The sequence below is a fragment of the Sorex araneus genome, chromosome 2 (genome assembly GCF_027595985.1).
Source record: "Sorex araneus isolate mSorAra2 chromosome 2, mSorAra2.pri, whole genome shotgun sequence".
NCBI lineage: Eukaryota > Metazoa > Chordata > Mammalia > Eulipotyphla > Soricidae > Sorex > Sorex araneus.
The window spans coordinates 273,933,959-273,954,425 of NC_073303.1; the positions used below are offsets into that span (position 1 = coordinate 273,933,959).

The 20,467-nt window shown below is 53.4% G+C and overlaps 2 protein-coding genes across 3 annotated transcripts in view; one reads left to right on the plus strand and one right to left on the minus strand.

The window, feature by feature from the left end:
• Positions 1-2,058: 2,058 nt before the first annotated feature.
• SERP1 (stress associated endoplasmic reticulum protein 1) lies at positions 2,059-6,092 on the minus strand. Its single transcript, XM_012931569.2, has 3 exons — positions 5,765-6,092; positions 5,530-5,605; positions 2,059-4,016 (listed from the first exon to the last, which is right to left on the minus strand). Exons 1-3 carry the CDS (start codon positions 5,846-5,848, stop codon positions 3,976-3,978), a joined length of 201 nt encoding a protein of 66 aa, XP_012787023.2. The 5' UTR covers positions 5,849-6,092; the 3' UTR covers positions 2,059-3,975.
• A 151-nt stretch (positions 6,093-6,243) lies between these two features.
• Positions 6,244-20,467, plus strand: part of EIF2A (eukaryotic translation initiation factor 2A) — a 32,776-nt gene continuing 18,552 nt past the window's right edge. Inside the window, exons 1-4 of one of the 2 annotated variants that reach the window (XM_055126812.1) lie at positions 6,244-6,314; positions 11,935-12,004; positions 16,978-17,052; positions 19,882-20,000. In XM_055126812.1, the coding sequence (XP_054982787.1) occupies positions 6,287-6,314; positions 11,935-12,004; positions 16,978-17,052; positions 19,882-20,000 (292 nt within the window). In that variant the 5' untranslated portion in view covers positions 6,244-6,286. Of the gene's footprint in view, positions 6,315-6,789; positions 7,006-11,934; positions 12,005-16,977; positions 17,053-19,881; positions 20,001-20,467 lie in introns of those variants that run through there. The other variant, XM_055126813.1, reaches the window with a different exon arrangement.

The following is a 20,467-nucleotide window of genomic DNA, read 5'->3' on the forward strand; positions in this document are numbered from 1 at the left end:
TCCGTGCCTGTTAGGGCCGACGGCTTCACTGAGTCCATCTCTGTATTCCTGGGCTCTGCCGGAAACACCGAAAGTAAATTTGTCATTTCAATTCCTCTGAAAAAGAAATCACATCCAAAACAGGAAGTTGTTTTCTTTCTTCCTTGAAAAGAGAAATAAATAAATGTAAGAACTGCCCTTAAAACGGAAGCCAAGTGCTAATGAAAATAGAAACATTTGGTGTGGGTGTTCTACAATTATCTTATGATTTCTATAGAATGGCCAGAAAAAGCGTGGTGAGTTCCTGCCCTACTCGGAGTGGCTGTGAGCAAAGGTGCCATTTACTTGCTTTCACTTTCTTTTAAAATATTGTCTTGTCGGCCACTCCACAGGGGGCTAGGCAGGGAATCCAGAGAGCAGACACGTGTTCAAGACTCTTTATTTTTTCAAATTGAAGGTCGATGAAATCCCCCAAGCAGGTGCCCTGGATGCAGTGCTCTGTCACATCAGGGGTCTGTGCAGGGGGAGTCAGGTGCTGGGCAGGGCTGAGGCAGGGTCGACCCCAGGCCAGGCAAGCGCCCCCCACCCCTCTTGCCTTTGTGAATATGCTTTGGATGAGTTTACTCTGGATGACCAACCCAGCTGTTTCCCTCTGAGCTTCCATTCTGGCCTTTCCCGGAAGTGTTCTCATTAGCGCTCTTTCCAAATTGGGCCATCTCCTTCCTCCCCCAAGCCCCCGGTGACACCAACAAAAAAAGCAGCCGAAGCAGTCTGGGTGGGACTTGGGGAGGAAGAGTTCTGAGTGACACAGAATCTGCTGTTCAGACCAACTGCTGTCTCTCACCGTAAGCTATGATTTGCATGTGGAAGAGGAAGTCCAAAAAAAAAAAAATGAGCTGAAGAGTAGTCCACACGGGCAAATCAAACCAGAACGATCGTCCAACGGGAATCTTGAGGATGTCCGCAATGGTACAGCCGCTCAAGTACGGTAGGGCACTGGCGAGCCTCCTCCCGGACCCAAGAGCAGCACAGCAGTGCGTGGTGAGACTGTACCCATAGGACTGCTCTAGCCTCAGCCGAGGAAAGCCAGTAACATTTCTGTAAGCTCAAAGCCCGTTAGAGCCCAGCCTCGAGGAGGGCCCTCATTTTGGAAACCTAATCAATACCTTGTGCAACACACACAACCCAGCAAAGACAATGAAGCATCCCGACAGTCCTGGGAAGGGCAGAGCTGAATCACAGACGACCCGAGACTCATCTCTCCCGCGCCGTTCAACGCGAAATCACAGCAAGTGCAGCCAAGGCAGAGCCAAAGAATTTTCTGGAGTCAGACCCGGGGAGTCAAGGAGATGAACACAATATTGAGGACGGATTTTACCCATTGTTCTTTTCTTGTGTTTTTATCACTGTTTGCCAGTTCCAAACCTGAAATCTGTGCCTCTCACCTATATTTAACTCAAGTACTTCAATTGATCTCGAGGTGGCAAACATTTCTTAAAATCACTTGTTAACTACAGTACACTTAAGACAAATTCTCCTTAGAATAATTTCTCTTTTATGGCTTGGTTTTGGGGCTACTCCTGGCTGGGAGCTCCGTCCTGCTGGTTGCTTGGGGAACCATTCAACAGGGACCGGGCCCAGGCCTCTTGCATGGAAAGCGTGTGAACTAGTCTCGAGTCTACTCGTCAGCCCTAAATTTTTTTGCTTTTTGGGTCACACCCGGTGAGGCACAGGGGTTATTCCTGGTTCATGCACTCAGGAATTACTCCTGGTGGTGCTCGAGGGACCGTATGGGATGCTGGGAATCGAACCCGGGTCAGCCACGTGCAAGGCAAATGCCCTCCCCGCTGTGCTATGGCTCCAGCCCCAATCAGCCTTAAAGTATTTGAAGATGGAGGTTAGGGTCACACCTAGTGGTACTCAGGGGTTACTCCTGGCTCTGTGCCGAGTCACTCCTGGCAGTGCTCAGATGTGATGCCAGATCAAACCAGAGTGGGCCAAATTCAAGGCAAGTGCCTTAACCCCTTTACTATTGCTCCAGCCCCCTAAAGTCATTTAAGAAGGAATATATTCAGGGAATATAGCAAATATTCAGGGAACTTTATTTTTAAAGGATAAATCAGACACAGCTTTCATTGACCCAAACATGCATAATCCAGAGTCCATTCTTAATATAAAATGCATTCAATTGGTAAATTACACATGAATTACAAAGGGAATGCAACTTTAACATTCAAGTTAATAAAGACATCATACATTTTTTTTAAAGCTAATTATCTATAGTAAACCAAGGAAAACTGATATGGAATGATTCGACTCAAAAGCAAAGAATAAGGCACCTGCTATGAATTTCAGACAGTTAACTTTCATTTTAAAAATCAAAATAAAATAGATTCAGTTCAGCAACACATTTGTTTGAAGGAGGGAAACGCGGGTTGAGTTCCCTGGTGGGATAGGCAGGTAGCAATGCGGATAAAAGCCTACTGGCCCTAGGACAGCTGACCCCTCTGACTCCAAAGCGATCAGGTTCCAGCAAGTCCTTACTTCTCTCCCTCACCCCCGTGCCAGGGAGCACTGGAAACTCTCAGAGGTCTGCACTGTGTATGAACTAGGTAGCCCGTTTCCCTTCTGATCCTCTTACAACAGCTTATTTTAAAAGAGATATCCTGAGGCAATCATCGAAGCAAAGCAGCAGCTTTCTGAGCAGCTCATGAATCCAGACACCCCTCTGAGAACTTCGTTCAAGTCATGGCAAAGGATCTAGATAGCCAACACTTGTCATTTGTAACAGTACCAGGAAACTGCGCCTGCCTTGTCACTCCCTCACCCTCACCAGGAGTAAATTATGTTTGATCAACCTATAGAATCACACAATGGAGGGAAGACTGTCTAAGACTGATCCTTCTCAGCGAATCCACTGAACTCCTGATGAGTCTGATCAATTTAGTACCCTTAGAGCATTTCGACCATACATCTAGGGACAGCATTTCCAAAAGAAGCGTTACTTTTTTTTTTTTTAAAAGTTGATGTGCCTTTTTTGGGTAGTCAAAAGTGCTAATAGCATGCTAAGATGTCACGTGACACACTGGACTCAATTCTACCTCCTGGCGAGGCCGGGCAGTCTCCAGCCCTGGGATCGAGAGCTGTTCTGCTGAAACCGATGACGTCACAGCCCACCGCTGCCTTCACCGCACCGTGGCAGACTTCAGGGAGACCCGAAGCGACCGAGTTGCAAAAAAACACGTTCAACCGAAGTTTTCTCACGGCATCTTGGGTTAGTATGTTCATTCATGCAAAATCCACGGTAGCGTAACAGAAATGACATTGTTAGAATACAGAGTGTGGCTAGAAGCATCTCCCCTTCGATTAGGCATTTAGAAGCGAGATTTTTTTTTTTTTAAACATGTTTCAGGTGCTCAAGATTGTGGGCAAAACTAGGCGGCCAGCAGAGCGGTCCCGCCTCAAAGCACCTTATTACTGGACCGTTAAGTTACATGACCCTACGGAAGACTGTGCTTGCAATTCAAGAGATAGCAGGAATACATCGCCTCGACCCGAGGCTCTGCGAGGATTCAAACCTGAAACCACACTAACTCCACTCACGCGTTTAGTTAGCAAATTCCAGACCCTGTCTATACATGCAGCTTTAATTTAGTTCTCCAGGCTGGATACTTTTCTCTCTCTCTCTCTTTTTTTTAAAATAACCACATCTAAAAAATGTTAACTCTTTACTGACTGAATAAGTAGGGTCCACTACTGTAACTTAACACATTTTATTGCTTTATTCATGTGGTGCTTTTGCAAGGCACTGCGGTACGGACTAGAAAACTTGGAATGACTGGAGAAGAAACCTTGGAATGACACAGGAAGGATGATCGGAAAAGTCATTCTGAGGCAGGATGCTTTACTGAATTGTTTTGAACCGGGGATCAAACATCAGGAATGAGTTCAAGTTAAAATTCACAGGAGAGTGGAAACATCTCAAGGTCAGTCACTTCACATGCCCATCCTGATACTTTGAATAATCTGGAAAATGGCTGGAAAGAGAAAAAAGGACACATTAAAGCTTGCTGGGCGTAACACAGGCCTCGACACGATACATACTAAGATATCTGAAGACCAAGAATACCGCACCCGTCACTTACAAATGCGTGTAGCTTCGCGGGAATAAGCGAAGACAGGTCTAAACTAATACAACAATGGAATACCCATAAATTTTGTCTGTTTTGGGGGGGTTCACACCTGGCGATGCACAGGGGTTACTCCTGGCTCATGCACTCAGGAATCACTCCTGGCGGTGCTCGGGGGACCATATGGGATGCTGGGAATTGAACCCAGATCGGGCCGCGTGCAAGGCAAACACCCTACCTGCTGTACTATTGCACCAGCCCCAAATTGTGTCTTTTTTTTCTCCCTGCCACTCTCTGCTGCTGAGAGGCTACTCCGTGCTGGTGGCGGAAACACAAGGGCCCCAGGCTGTGCCCTGGAGCAAACTGGACTTCTGTCTCTACTGGGCTGTATCTCTTTGGTCCCTAAGTTCTTTTCTCTTAAATCTCAGTTGCCCTGAATTTTCTGAATGTTCAAGCAAGCATGCAGAGCAATTTTTCTCAACCACACTTGGGGTGATGGAGGCAGGATCCTAGGCGGTGCAGGGGATTAAGTCCCGAGTCTGCTACAGGCGGCCAGCGAGCACCTTGCCCCCCATCCTGTCTCTGTAGCCCCTACTGGCAGTCATTTTAAAGGACCAGTTTTTCTAGCTGGGACCTATTTCGCTTTATCCCTACGAGTCCTTGGGAGGGCCGGCCTGTGAAACCTGCGTGCTTCCTCCTTCTCACCCGGCTGAAATTCAATCGTCTTTAGGTTATATAAATGACTTGGCTCTGGGCTGTTTATCAGGGAAGCTTCCAATTGGGACGCTCAGGAGGGAGGCACCGCGAACCGGCTAACAGAAATCCCACGATCAGAAAGCGGGGAGCAGAAGGGGCCCCGCCAACACGAACAGCTCGGGGACGAAGATAACAGAGGAAAGGCACTCGCGGCCCTCGGCCGGGGCCACGGACCATACGTCAAACATTTACTCACCTGGGACCTGGGTTTCGCACCTTCCCCTCTGGTCCCTCCCCGCGTGCAATCAGTGAGCGGCAGGGCCAAGCCGGCTCTGACAGCGACACAGAGCAGGTCCCAACGCCCGCCCGGGAGTGCCTGTCCCTGTCCCCTCCTGGACTGCAGCAACGCCTGTGCGCGGGCAGCGCGGAGGGCTTGGGTTCGGGGCTAGCTTTCGTCCCAGCCGACCACTCCCTGGGCCCTGACCTCCTTTCCCGAGCTCCTGCGAGCACACGTCCACCCGGGAGAAGTTTCTGGAGCACCAACCTTCGGTGCCGAAGTGGGACACGGGATCTGGCCGCCCAAGAAGTGCCCATCTGGGGCGCTCCCGGCAGGTGGGCCGGGGCGGGGGGGGGGGGGGTGCGAGGGCACCACGTCATCCCAAACCCGCCGTCCCACACCCTGCCCCTCTGTCCGAGGGGGTCCCCCCGCGCCCCCAACACTCACCGGAGCCGCAGACCACGAAGATGAAGAGGGCCAGTAACCAGGGTCCTACCGACGCCTTCTCTTCGGGCGCGTTTCTCTGCGGGGCGGGCGGAAAGGGCGTCCTTGCAGATGCAAAGCCCCGCGCCCCCCAGCTCACAGCCCCGGGGGGTGCCCGGCCGGGCTGCACCCCGGGGAGGCTCGATCGCGGGGTTCCCCCCCCACCCCGCCCCGTCCCCGGGGTCGCCGCCCGTCCTACCGAGGTCTTGGCGACGTTGCCGCGCTGGGTGATGTTCTTGCTGTGCTTCTCGTTGGCCATCCGGATCCGCTGCTTGGCGACCATCTTCGCGGCGCCCCCCGAGCGCGGCCGGCCACCCCGTGCACTGGCTCGCGGCCGCTCCGGGTGCCCGCGCAGCGGGGCCGACGAGGACGCAGAAGGGCCGGCGGGCCGGCGGGAGCGTGCAGCGCGCGGGCAGGAAGCGGCGGCGACTGCTCGGGCTCCGGCTGCCAACGTCAGCACGGGGCCGACTCCGCCCGCCGCGCCCCGCCCCGCCCGCCTGCCGCCCCGCCGAGCCCCCCCAACCCCCGGCGCGGCGCGTGCGCGCTCGGGCTCCGCGGCCGGGCGAGGGGGCGGCCGGCGGCGGAAGTGAGCGTGCCCCGAGCCGCGTGACCCCGGAAGCGGCCGCGCGCCGGCTCCACGCCGCAGGGAGACGTGTAGGGGCCGGGTTCGGCCCGCGTGAACTCTGACCCGGCCGTCAGGGGGTTCTCTTTCCGGGACAAGATGGCGCCGTCCACGCCGCTCTTGACAGGTGGGTTCGCGGCGAGGCCGGCGGCGGGGGCTCCTCCGGGGCCGTCTCTCGTGCCCGTGCTCGCCCGGGGGGGCCCGTCGGCGGGGCCAAGGGGGCCGGGCCGCCTCTTGCCCGGGCCGGCGGGAGGAGGGGCGGCCCCGGGGGGCGCGGGGTGCGGCGTGGCACTCGGAAGTGCGGCCTCCGCCTCCGGGCGCCCGCCCCCGCCCCCGCCCGTCCGGCCTCCCTGCGGCCGCCGGTGTCGGGGCTGGAGGCCGGGGAGAGGCGAGGGGAGCCGGGGCATGCGGGGGCCGGCCCGGCCCGCTCGAGCCCCAGCCCGCGGCGTTTCGGGGGTCGCCGATCCCCTGCCCCGGGGTTGCAGGGTCGCGCGGTTTAGGGGGGCTCCGAGTGCGATCGGGGGCGGGGGGGAGTAGCCGTGTAGCGGGCACCACGTTGCTACGGTTCAGGGTTCGCCGTCGCCCACCCGCTCGCCACCGACCACCCGCGGGCACCTTCGGGAGTGTCCAAGCCCGGGCGGACTCGAGGGGCTTTGGAGAAGGTTCGGCTCCAGGCTGAGGCTTGGCCGAGACGCTGGCCTGGAGGAGGAGGAGGAGGAGGACGCCTGAGACTCTCCTTGGTCCAGGGAGGTCAGAGTGACAGCGACCCCCTCACCTGGAAGGAAGAAGAAGCCTCTGGAAGTTGGGAAGCTCCTGCGGTTTGGGCCTTTTTGCACTTTTTCCCCCTGTTAATGATCCTTTCTGGACATGTGGTTCAGTGGTTAGAGTGCCCGCTTCGCCGGCGAGACCCTAGCTCTGACCCAGCACTGCAGAAACAGCCCCCAGCACCGACCAGGGTCGCCTGAGCCTCACCAGGAGTGATTCCTGAGCACTGCTGGGTGTGATCCCAAAACCAAGAAAATGAAACAAATGAAAGACCTGATTCAGTTAGGGATTGGAAGCTGGCACAGGCTTCAGGTGCATGCTGTGACTGTGTGCCACTCTGCCTGGGTCCCCAGATTCGCCCTCTGAGCCAGCACCGCCAGATAGAACCGGGAGGCCTCCTAGAACCACCCGGCCTATGTCCTTGGTCCTCGAACCCTCTGGCCCCGGGGGCTGAGTATCACAGGGATGACTGGGTCTCTCCACCCAGTTACCTGTTCAGCTTATCCCTGTCTCATATTCAAGGGGAGCCCGGGAGATGGGATGGGGAGACGCACTTTACAAATCAGCAGAGACAGGATTGCATTGAGTCACTCAACTCCATGGTCCACTTTTCTCCCAAGGGAATTCAGTGCTCACGCTTCTCCATCGCGCCCAGGAGATGATGGAGTTTGCTTTGTCTGCGGGAGACCTGGGTTCGGTTCCTGGCACCACCAACCCAAAGGCCAAAACCCAATCAGTAGAGGCCAGGGGACAATACTGCAGTTAGGTCTCATGGTTTGAGCTCTTGCACTGCAGGGTGCCCCGAGCCGGGCAGGCTGGAGCCCTACAGCGCCACATCCTTGTGCCCCTGCAGGGACCTACTGTTGGGAGGGCCCACACCACCTCACTTGGGAATCTGTCCTCCCCCCAGGCAGTGGGCATTCCTGGCCTAGGTATTTCAGGCAATTAGAGATTCTCTTCTAAACTACTTTTTCTGAATTTAGGCTCATGGGATTGTAGGTTATGGATAATTTATAGATTTATCCAGTACATTTTTAGTAGTCAAGGCTCTTAGTTGAAATGACCAAGAAACCAAACGAGCAAAAATCCAAAACTGGAGGGAAAGGAATTAAAAATAAAGAAGCTCCTGACTTGATCCTCAGAAGGTTCAGTGCTGCTAAATCTCGGTGCTTGCTGACTCCAAAATCCGTTTTTCCTTGTCATTAGTCTCTTGCTCTTCTTCTCGAATAAATTCATTCCAGACTGGTGTGCTTGGGCCTCCTGATTTACATGTAACCAGTTTACATTGGACCCGTAGCCACAGAGAAAAGAACATGCTTTTTGCCAGTGGTCCCTTGTTATCTGGGGAGGCGGACTGGCTCACCCAACTGTGCTCAGGGCTCACTCTCGACTCTGCTGAGCGGGCGCGCCTGGTGCAGTGCTGGAATTCAGACAGGGGTTGCTGGCCTGCACTCTCTCTGGCCTCTGATTTTGCTCCTTTTTTTTTTTTTTTCCCTTTTTGCTTTTTTGGGTCACACCCAGCAATGCACAGGGATTACTCCTGGCTCTGCACTCAGGAATTACTCCCAGCAGTGCTCAGGGGACCATATGGGATGCTGGAAATCGAACCCGGCTCGGCCACGTGCAAGACAAACGCCTTATCCTCTGTACTATCCTCCAGCCCCTGTTTTTGCTCCTTTTAATGTGTAATACAGTTTAAATTTGGTTATGGGCTTCATTTTATTTTCTCTTATTAAACTTTCTACATCTGATTGTTCGATTGTGTGAAAGGTTGCACTGGAGCCTTGCATACGGCCAACCCGGGTTCAATCCCCATCATTCCATGCGGTCTCCTGAGCACTGCCAGGAGTGATGCCTGAACCCAGAGCCAGGACCGAGTCCCAAGATCCTTCAGGTGTGGCCCGAAAGCACTCGTTTCCCCCGGGGCAGGGGAAGTGACTCAGGCCCCAGCGCTGGCCTCGTAGGCGTGAGGCTTGGCACTTCCTGTCCCTCTGCCCCCTTCCTGGAATTGCTGAGTAAAGCCCCGGTGGCCCCCACGGCTGAGCTGAGTACCCCAGGAGTGACCCCAGCCTCCTGAGCACTGTGTGGGAGGCACTCGACCTGCCAGTCCCCGGACTGACTCCAGAAGGTGACTGTCCCGTGGGCGTCGGGCTGCACCAAAGGAGCTGTGGTCACTGTTGGGCATCGTGAGTGGCATGTGAGCACCACTCCTGACTCTGATTCTTCTGACCTGGACTGAGTGGATGCCCATAGAAAGGGCAGAAGGGGCCTAGAGAGTGTTCCCATAGGAGCCTCTGTTTCGTAGCACGTATTTCCTACCCACAAAAATCGCAGTCTGTTCCATTTTTCAATTTTTATTTTCTTTTTGGGGTCACACCCGACGATGCACAGGGGTTACTCCTGGCTCTGCACTCAGGAATTACTCCTGGCGGTGCTCAGGGGACCCTATGGGATGCTGGGAATTAAACTCAGGTTGGCTGCGTGCAAGGCAAACGCCCTGCTCGCCGTGCTATCGCTCCAGCCCATCCAGTTTTCGATTTTAATTTTAACATTTCATTACTGCTCCAAGCAAATCTGATTGGGGACACTGTTGAAACCCTTCCAGTGGCTTCCTTTTTTGCCGTGTGGTGAACAGAACCTTACAAAAAACCATTGCAGAAGTAATGCTACATTATTTCAAGAACATTACTGAAAGCGCCAGCCGAGGCTTATGTTACTAAAGTAATGCAACATTACTGAAAGTAAACAAACAAACAGAGAGCCTCCCTTTTCGTATAATTTGAGACTTGGAAGTAGCGGACACAGTTGCGAGTTTCTGCCCGCCCTCCCCGTGATGATAGTATCTTCTGGAACCACAGACTTAGCCAAGACCCAGAAATTGCCCCGGCGCTGTGGGTGACTAAGTGTCAGTCCTTATTTGCATCTCGCCAGTGGGGGTGGGTACAGTACTGAGACATCGCTGGGGTTCGCGTAATCGCCATCGGAGTGTGGCTTGGCCTCGTCAGCACCTCATGTCTTGTGCAGCTCTGGGGTTTGGTTTTTGTTTGGTTTTGGTGCCGGAGTCAAACCCAGAACCTCACCCCGGGCCACGCTACACCCCTGGTGGCCCCTGTTCCGTTCTGCTGGACTCCAGCCCCTGTGCCAGGCTCTGGGGTTCTGCAGCCACAGACTCGGGAGTCTTGGATAACCAACATTATCCTGCTAGCTGTCATTTCAAGACTGTCCCCATAGGGGGCTGGAGCAATAGCACAGAGGGTAGGGCGTTTGCCTTGCATGCGGCCGGCCCGGGTTCGATTCCCAGCATCCCTGTGCATCACCATCTCCTTTGCAATCACGAAATGTGAACATGAGCTTGGAAAGTGGTCAGTGACGTTGGGACTCTGCTTCCCCAGGAAGGGTCTGCGCCCGGGAATGGGAGAGTGTCAGTGAGCGCACTCCCAAAGTCCTGCCTTTCCTGGGAGACTGGCGGGGGGGTGACTTGGGGACCATGGAAGTGTGCAGGTGGGCGAGGTGGCCGTCTCCCTCGGTCTTTGCTCCTTAGCAGGGGCCCCCACGTGGCTTGGAGACTGCGGAGCTGCGGTCCTCACCGCTGTGAGTTCCCTGGGCCCCTGACATAAGGGCACTGATCCTGTCCCGAGGCCCCAGTTTCAAGGCCATCGCGCGAGGGATTTCTTTCACCCTGAAGTGGGGGCGGGGGCTGGCCCCAACATTACGCTTGGGCGGCTCCTTGGGGTCCCGCAGCAGTCTTCTTTTGGGGTGTGGGTGTGGAGCCGAAACGTGAGCCAGGGAGGGCTGTGCTGGTTTCCCAGAAGGGCGAGTGGCCGCCACTGTGGTCAGAGGCCGCTGGAGCGTTTCGGGGCTCCCAGGGGCCAGCTGCCGCTTAGTAATGGGCAGACGGTCTGGCTCCCCCCCTCCCCCGCCGAGGAGGCACGGCAGCCGTGATCAAACAAAAATCAGTGAACAGAGAGGCCCGAGGTCACTGGCTTCCCATGTCCTGGGAACACCAGGAGCTGCCGTGGGCTGGGCTTTTGCCGTCCCCCTTTCTTTCCCGCCCCGCCACGTAGCTCGGGCCCGGCGGTTTCATCATCCAGCACGTCTTCTTCCTGTCCTGCTGCCACGTCCAGCCTCCACTCGGGCGGCCTGTGGGGGACGTCAGGTCCGAGAGCAGCTGGTCAGTGTGGGAGGGGCCTCGAGAGGCCATCCTCATCCCGTGCAGTGTAGGGGGACATGGAACCTGCTCGCGCACCACCCCTCAGAGTGGGCAGTTCATTTCTGATGCCCCCCTAAGCAGTTCTTGGCGTGGCAAAGAGTGACCCGTGCTTTTCTGGGTCATGTGATCATCTTGTGCTCTACATGATGCCTCGGCAGGTGACTGATGTCATGTATGCAGATCACTGCTAAAGAGTTAAACTGCAGGGGCTGGAGCAATAGCACAGCGGGTAGGGCGTTTGCCTTGTATGCGGCCGACCCAGGTTCTATTCCCAGCATATGGTCCCCTGAGCACCGCCAGGGGAAATTCCTGAGTGCAGAGCCAGGAGTGACCCAAAAAGCAAAAAAAAAAAAAAGAAAAAAGAAAAAAAGAGTTAAACTGCAGAGGCCGGGGAGTGGCACAGAGGAAGGGGCGCACGGGTGCCCGACCCCAGTTCTGGCCTGGGCACTGCCAATCCCCCTGAGAATCAAGGGCTTTGCCTGCGCTGGGGTCCCCACTGCCCACCCCACCCCACACTCTGCATTTTAAACCCGGACACCACTCTCACACCAGCACTTTTCCAAATACACCAGGTCTGAGTTTGGGCGTGAGAACTTGGGGGCACACACACTGGTTGCGGCGTGCCGAGCCTCGAAGGACGGGAAGCACCCACCCCTTTCCCGCCAGTGCCGCACAGCCTGTGCCGTGGCCCGCGACCTCCTCTCTGTTGGGAGCGAGCGAAGGCGTTCTGGTTCCCGGGAGTGACGGCGGGTGTCTGATTTTGTCTCCCCAGTCCGCGGCTCCGAAGGATTGTACATGGTGAACGGACCCCCACTCTTCACCGAGAGCACCGTGTTCCCAAGGTACAGTTGATCGCGCCCTCAGGGGTCCCGCGTTCTTGTTCCTATTATCCGAGCAACCAAGAAGAAGAAACAGCTGCACATTAGGGGGGAACATTATATAATGCAGAAAGAAATCTTACTCTCATCCCGAAAGCTGATCTTCAGATCGGAAAACAATAGCTCCAGCCCGTGGGAGGAGAGTGGGGAGACGCTAGTAATCTGAGCGTGTGGACTGGGGCGTGGTGGGATTCAGAACCCCCCTCGGGAGCATCTGACCGGGAACAAGGAAAAGCTTGCGGGTGCGATAGCCACACCGCCGCCTGTAATCTCTGGGAACTCTCCCCGAAAAGGGACACGGTAGGAAGAGACGGGGGAACAGGTCACCATGAGTTGACGGGTGTGAGACCTTAGTTTGGCCTCAGCACCACAAGAAAGGAAGAGTCAATCTGAAGGGAAAAACCCAAGCGTGTTGATGGTATGTAAATACGCATAGAGCTAGGTAGTAGATTTACATTAAATTTCCCCCCAAAGGAACAAGGAAACGGGCCAGAGAGATAGCACAGCGGGGAGTACAGTGGCCAACCTGGGTTCAATCCCCGGCATCCCACGTGGTGCCCTGAGCACCGCCAGGAGTGATTCCTGAGCACAGAGCCAGGAGTAAGCCCTGAGCTTCGCTGGTGACCCACAAACCAAAAAAGAGAAAGGAGGGAGACAGGGAAGGGTAACGCCAAAGTTCCTAAGTGGGTATCTCGGGGGGGGGGGGGGGGCGGGGTGGGCGAGTGTCAGACTGCTGAAGCTGGCTGGGCGGGGTGGGGGGGCCTGGGCCACATGTCTGAGGCCTCGGGGAACCAGCCCGGCACTGGGCGACCATGTGGGTGGCTTCCGGGCCGGTCAGATGAATGGTTGACGGGTAGTGTGACAGGCAGGCCGCCGTCACCAGAACCAGCGGAGCAGCATGTCACGAGCTGGGGTCCCGAGAGCCCTCCCGCGGGAGGTGGGCCCCGAGCAGCCGCGGGCGCCCCTGAGCCTGGGCCTGGCTCTCCACTGGGCCCTCGACGGCTCGCTGGAGCACGTCTGTGAGTAAAGAGCACTGCCCTGGGGAGGCGCTTTCCCGAGCCGGTCGGACTGGAGGCGAGGAAGTGAAACTTGGGGCGGGCCCCACCCTGGCCCACAGGCTGAGCCGGATCCCTGGGCCCCTGCCACGCGTGGAGAGTCTCCAGAGAGCCGCGTCCTCTGCGCCTCGGGGCCGTGCCTGGTTCTGTGGGGGGGGCCTCAGTGCCCCTTGGCGGCCCGCGCGCCTGTCGTCGGAGCCCCCACGCCCCTCCCACCCCAGGGCTGACAGCTGTTCCAGGAGGGCGCAGGGGCTCTGAGGACACACGGGCCCACCCTGCACGGCCCTGGTTGCCTCCTGCTGCGTCACCAGAGGAACTGCATGGTATTTGCCCTCTAGAAGGGTTCCAGACAACGTGATCCTGGCACAGTTTGGTGAATGGACCCCGGGTTTGACTGCATGTTAGGAGACCTGGGGAGTCATAAAGACCCCCAAATATCAGGGCCAGAGCAGTCATGCAGCAGCTAGGGTGCTTGCCTTGCTCACAGCCAGCTTGGGTTCCATCCCCAGCACCCCAGGAGTGAGCCTGAGCACTGTTGGGTGGAGCCCAAAATTAAAAAAAAAAAAAGAAAAAGAAAAAAAGAGAAGAAAAAACCCCCAGTATTGTGGGGACTGGAGAAAGTGGAGAGATTGAGGCATCTGTGTAGCATGCAGTTCAGTCCCCGGCACAGTATCCGGGGCCCAGGCGCCCAGGAGTGACCCCTGAGCACAGCTGGGCGTGAGGGAAGCAGCAGGGGGACAGCTGAAAGGGCTGGTGCACATCCTCATACGTCTACTTTTGTATATTTTGAAAAGTTTTCATTTCAGGGACCGGAGTGGTAGTACATCAGGTAGGGTGTTTGCCATGCACGTGGCCGACCCGGGCTCGGTCCCCGGCATCTCGTATGGTCCCCCAGGCAGCGCCAGGAGTGACCCTTGAGCCTCACCAGGTGTGATCCAGAAAAGCCAAAAGAAGAAGAAGAAGAAAAAGCCCACAACAAACTTTTCATTTCAAAGATAGTAACAAAAGAAAACAGACATTTCCCAAGGCTGGGTTTAAGAATTGAATCCCAAGTTCTCTAATGTAGTAAGCCTGTTTCAAGTCTTAAATATAATTCTAGAATGAGCTGCCAAAAGGATCATTTACGACTGAGATAAAAAGGGTGATTGTCAGCATCAGAATAAACTTGCAAAGAACAAATTGTTTCCAGTCTATCTCACTTCCTTTGTGCGTAGAGTTTCTGAACACACCAGAATGAGGCTGTCAGTGGGGGGTCAGCAAAGCAGATAGAAACGAGAGTGTCTTTGGCCGGTCCCACGTGGTTGGGTAAGAACTACGAACTCAGCCAATCGATGTGGGGTTTCCCAGGCCCCTGCTGGTGGCCCCTGAGCCTTGTCGGTGTCATTCAGCAGTCAGGGTTTTGGTTTTGTTTCTTTTCTTTTTTTTTTTTTCATTTTGTCTGCAGTTCTGGGAATCTCACCCAGGTGTGACACATGTGGGGTATTCCCTTTGCCACCGAGGCACCCCCGATCCCCGTTCACCATTCTTACCATTGGTTTAAGATCATGGATCAGAACAGTGTTCTCTGATTCATGCAACACTTAAACCTGTAAGCTTGAAAGAACAAAAAATTAAGATATGGGGCTGGAGCGATAGCATAGTGGGTAGGGCATTTGCCTTGCACTCGGCCAACCCAGGTTCGAATCCCAGCATCCCATATGGTCCCCTGAGCACCGCCAGGAGTAATTCCTGAGTGCAAAGCCAGGAGTCACCCCTGTGCATCGCCAGGTGTGACCCAAAAAGCAAAAAAAAAAAAAAAATTAAGATACAAGTAGATCTCGGTGGTCTGGAATCATGGAACAAAAGTTGGGTGGAATTTAAAAAGGGTCGTTGTAAAATAAAGACTCATGGTTCATAAATGAGTTTCACCAGTTACAGGGTGGAGGATCTTGATCATAGCTGTTTTTCCTTTTTTTTTTTTTTTAATTTTTAAATGTTTTTGTATGTTTGGTTTTGAGCCACACATGACAATGCTCAGGGGTTACTCCTGGCTCTGTGCTCAGGAATTTCTCTTGGCCGTGCTTGGGGACTGTATGGGATGCTGGAGATTGATCTAGGTCTGCCACATGCAAGGCAAACACCCTAACCACTGTGCTATCATTCAGACAATTTTTTAATTTTGTTTATGTGGTGGGGAGAGTGTGTTGGCTGTACCTGGTGGTGCTCTGGATTTACTCTGGACTCTGTGCCCAGGGACCTGAGCCCCTTTGCAGTGCTCAGGGTACTGTATGCAGTGCCAGAGAGAGAATCGGGTCAGCCGTGTACAGGAAGTTAGTGTCTTAGCCCTTGTCTCTCTCTCTGCCCCCCTCCATCATTGTTTTTGTTTGCTTTGGGGGGGTTCGAGCCACACCCGGCCCTGCTCAGAGCTTCCTCCTGGCCCTGTGCTCTGGGGTCACTCCTGGTCACTCAGAGAGATCCTCCGTGCAGGACAGGCACCTTCACTCCTGTCCTGGCTCTCTGGCCCTGTGTTTTTAAAAAACAATCTGATAACTACAAACTAAGTTTAAGTTTCGTATGTGACTGCAGGTGCATCAACGCCGTGTTCCGGGGGAATTCATGCAAGGCTACTCTTCAGTTTAGGGGGAACGTGCCAGTTTTTAGTGTCAGATTAATGTAACACTTGGACTGTTCATTCACCGTGAAATCTGATCTAATGGCCCTGTGTATGGACATCTGTGTGCATATGCACTTCCTGTTTGGATTCCATTTATCACTAGGAGATGTGTCCACAGCTATTAGCTGTGTCTAGTTGGGTGAAAAAGGACTAAGAGCTTTCATCATCCGAGAGACTGTTCCCGTCCTGTCCACCTGCCAAAGGCCTGTTTTTGTCTGCAATCCTACATTCATGTGTACTTCATATGAAGACACCCCACTCTTCTCGCCGCCTCTACACGGGAACCGTAATGCGGCGGGTGGGGTACTTGCCTTGCATCTGGCCCACCTGGGTTCTGCCCCCGCTAGCACTTATGGTCCCCTGAACATAGCCAGAGCGAACCTGAGCACAGAGCCAGGAGTGAGCCCTGAACCCTGCCAGGCGTGGCCCCCAAACCAGAAAGAAGAAAGCAAGAAAAGGGAAAACAAATGAAAGAAGAGAAAACTCTGGTGGGAAGCCCCTGTTCTTCCTTCCCGGGCCACTTGCTGGCCACTTGGGGAATAGTCTGTCCACCGTTATTTTGTTCCCCACAAAGCACGTTAAAACCCCCCAGCCTGCCAGGCTCAGGGCCGACAGCAGAGACCTTCCACGTCTCACTTGCAGTGTGGGGTCCCAGCACAGTCTAGCCGTTCCCCTGAAACAGCTCTAGCCGGAGATTCAGCTGCTGGTATAGAGCCAATTTCTAACCGACTTTGCAATGGCCATTAGCACGACATTTTAATACAGTATTTTGGTAGACTTCATTAGTGTGGGATGAGTTTCCAAAATTTCTGTAGCTTCAGAGTCATAAAGGAAGACTTACTTTCTGGAGACAGAGGCAGGGTTTCCACGCGGGATGTGTGTCTGGGGAGCAGGTCCTGAGCACTGACGCTGGAGCAGCCCCTGAGCACTGCTAGCCGTGGGCCAGAGAGAAACACACACATACACACACACTCATAAAATTAAGATTAGAGTTTTAATTGTATTTTGGGGGGGGTGTCACACCCGACAATGCACTGGGGTTAGTTCTGGCTCTGCACTCAGGAATTACCCCTGGTGGTGCTCAGGGGACCATATGGGATGCTGGGAATCGAACCCGGGTCGGCCGTGTGCAAGGCAAAAGCCCTACTCGCTGTGCTATCGCTCCAGCCCCCCTAATAAAATTTTTTATAAAGTAAATAATGCTTAGGATGTAAACTTTTCCTTTTCAGGGAATCTGGAAAGAACTGCAAAGTCTACACCTTTAGTAGGGATGGGACCTTGTTTGCCTGGAACAACGGAGAAAAGTGAGTATTCGTTTGTGTATTTTTTGTTACACCGTGAATCTAAGACATCACTGGTATCATTTGAAAAATATGTCTCTGGGTGAAGTTTATACATTCGGCTTTTGATGTCACGTCGTGGTTAGGCACTATCTCCAACACATTTCCACGGAACACTTGTAAAGTTCTTGGTGTCTGTTTCTGTGCCAGGGTTTCACAGTGTTGGTCTCATTCCCGGAAGAGCAGTGGGGCTACAGCCAGAGCACAGTGGTGAAGGCACTCGCCTTGCCGTGGCCGACCTGGGCTCGGGCCCTGGCACTCCCCTGGTCCCCAGCCTGCCAGGAGTGGCCCCTGAGCCCAGGGCCAGGAGCAAGCCCCGAGCACTGCTGGGGGTGCCCCAACACTCAGAGCTCCCCTGCCCCTCAAAAGAAGAAAAGAAAAATATTATTGTTTTAATGGGAAATACCACATGTGGTTTTATTAACTTTTGAGTTTTGTTTTGTTTGTTTTTTTTTTTTTAGCTTTTTGGGTCACACCCAGTGATGCTCAGGGGTTACTCCTGGCTCTGCACTCAGGAATTACTCCTGGCGGTGCTGGGGGACCATATGGGATGCTGGGAATCGAACCTGGGTCGGTCGCGTGCAAGGCAAACGCCCTACCCGCTGTGCTATTGCTCCAGCCCCCTGAGTTATCTTTTATTTTACCAGCTTAATTTGTTGATTGAGAGCTGGAGTGATAGCACAGCGGGCAGGGCGTTCGCCTTGCACGTGGCCAATCTGGGTTCGATTCCTCCGTCCCCCTCAGAGAGCCCGGCAAGCTACAGAGAGTATCCCGCCCACATGGCAGAGCCTGGCAAGCTCCCCGTGGTGTATTCAATATGCCAAAAACAGTAACTACAAGTCTTACAATGGAGACATTACTGGTGCCCGCTTGAGCAAATCGATGAGCAACAGGATGACAGCGATAGTGACCTTAAAATTTGTTGAGTAATTCTGTTTTTAGATTATTAGTGATTTATGTTCTTCATCCTATACCCATTTTGTATTCAACTCTGAATCCTTTCAGTATGTCCCCATACGTTGTCCACGTGTTCCGTGGGTATTTTCTGAACTGGGTCTTTAAAGTTCTGGGGCCACGCCCATACGTTTCTTTCCCATGTAAGGAAACCTTATGTCGTGTGTTGATTATGGTCATTAATGCATTAGTGGTTAAATAAACCAAAACAGGAATTCATTTATTTCACTCTGTGTTTTTTCAAATTGAACACTCTTCGTTAAACTAAGAGAACTGTTAAGTTTATTAACATCAGAAAAATCAAAAAAGAGAAAGTTTTGGGGCTGGAGCAATAGTATCGTGGATAGGGTATGCGCAGCTGAACCAGGTTTGACCCCCGACATCCCATATGGTCCCCGGCACCACCAACAGTGATTTCTGAGTGCAGAGCCAGGTGTCAGCCCTGAGTACCACCAGGTGTGGCCTCATTCCCACCCCCACAAATAAAGCTTTGGGAGCCTGAGTAATTGCACACTTGCTTCGTGTGTCGTTGGGCCAGCTGTTACCCCAGTACCTCATACGGTCGCCTGAGCACAGAGCCAGGAGTAAACCCTGGCATTGTCAGCTGTGGCCCCAAAATAAACCAAAAAAATGCTTTGTGTAATTGAAAATTATGTATTTTCTAGTAACTTAAAGAGAATCTTAATGTATGTATGTGTGTTTCTACCATTGTAACCCAATGCCCTCAAAGCTGAGTAAAACAAAATAACCTTAAGTAATTTCTAGAGCAAAATAGGTACTTTAGTTTTTCCACTCCAAAGAGCAAATCAGGCCAAACTGGTTTCAAAATTTGTCTCTGACATTTATCGGTAATAGGCTCTTGGCAAATCGTTTGGATTTTCTAATCCTTGATTTCACTCTCGGTTGGATGGAGATGATAATGCCCGTTTCGTGGCTGTTGTGAGAGTAGAGGTAGAAGCTTACGCCGGAGCACGGTGCAGAGAGAGCTCCCACAAACAGTGGAAACTGCTCTGATTACCCGGTTCATGTCATTCTTGCCGCTATTGCGTTACAGTAGTTCTCAGTAATTCTTAGTCACGACCTTTTTTGGAAACCGCTTCTGAGATTTGAATAGATATCAGAAGTGTCCTTGCTGATTTCCTACCCGTTGCAACTTCCATTTGCCCGAATTTTAAAAGATGCTTTTGTGGCCGGAGTGATAACAGCGTAGTGGGTGGGCTTTGGCCTCAGAGGCACCCCCGGGCTGCCACGGGTGAGCCCTGAGCACCACCCGGTGTGGCCCAAGAGCCAGGAAATAAATAAATAAATACATGGTTTAGCTGGTAGCAGTTCTTTGCTCTTGGTTTGAGAGTCCCGAGCCCTTTTCTCTGTCCACTAAAAGTCTTTGTTTCTTTACAGCTGCGGGTGGGCCCTTCTGTCACGTCTGTCTTCCAGCTTCCTGTCCCCACACCTGCCTTACGCAGGCGCCCCTGGGGAAAGTGTACACTCTTTTGGTGTTTTTGCTTTGCTTTGTTTTATTTGGGGGCCACGTCTGGACATGATCAGGGCTTAGTTCTGGCTCTGTGCTCAGGGATCGCTCCTGGTCAGCTCGGGGACCCTGTGCGATGCCGGGGATCAAACCCGGGTTGGCCGCGTGCAAGGCCAGCACCATCCCTGCTGTGCTATCGCTCCGGCCCCTAAAATGGACACTTTTCAAGTTTAAGGTATCTTGGATATTTGGGGGAAACTGAACCTAAATCTTCTGAAAAAGCGATTTGCGTTTGAAGAGAGAAAGTTTTGCATAGATCCGGCTCATGCTGAAACAGTTTCTCGGGCTAACCTCCTCTCTTTTGAAACCAGAATAAACATTATCAGTGTCCCTGACAAGCGGCTCCTGCACTGCTTTGACCTTCCGAAGGCGGTTTGCCTTGAGTTCTCGCCAAAGAGCACCATCCTGGCGGCGTGGCAGCCTTACACAAGTGAGTATGTGCCAGTGTGAGTTACATGCACGGGACCTGTTCCGTTCAGCGGGACAGAAAGAGGAGACTGCGGACGTAGAAAGGCCGTTTGTTTCTTTCAGAATAGTTCTGCAGTTTGCTGCGGGGGGTCATGCCCCGCAGTGCTCAGGGACTGCTGCTTGTTTAGTGCCTGGGGACCTCCTCCCAGCAGTGCTTGAGGGTCCACGCAGAGCTGGGGGTCAGACGGAACCCGGGTTTTCTGGGTATACAGAAGGTACTTAGCCTCTGCACGCTCACCCTGACCAGACATGCAGTTACACTTGAGGAGAGTAACGCTTTTTAAAATTTTTATTTATTTATTTATTGAATCACTGTGAGATACAGTTACAAAGCTTTCATGTTTGAGGTTCAGTCATACAATGATCGAACCCCCATCCCTCCACCAGTGCACATTCTCACCACCAATGTCCCCAGTTTTCCCTCCGCCC

Excerpts from the sequence above, each read along its gene's own strand:
- SERP1 (XM_012931569.2), bottom strand. The coding sequence starts at position 5,848 with ATGGTCGCCAAGCAGCGGATCCGGATGGCCAACGAGAAGCACAGCAAG. Across the intron at positions 5,606-5,764 it reads GCAACGTCGCCAAGACCTCG|AGAAACGCGCCCGAAGAGAA; the intron begins GTAGGACGGGCG and ends CCCGCCCCGCAG. Across the intron at positions 4,017-5,529 it reads CTTCGTGGTCTGCGGCTCCG|CCATTTTCCAGATTATTCAA; the intron begins GTGAGTGTTGGG and ends TTCTCTTTCCAG.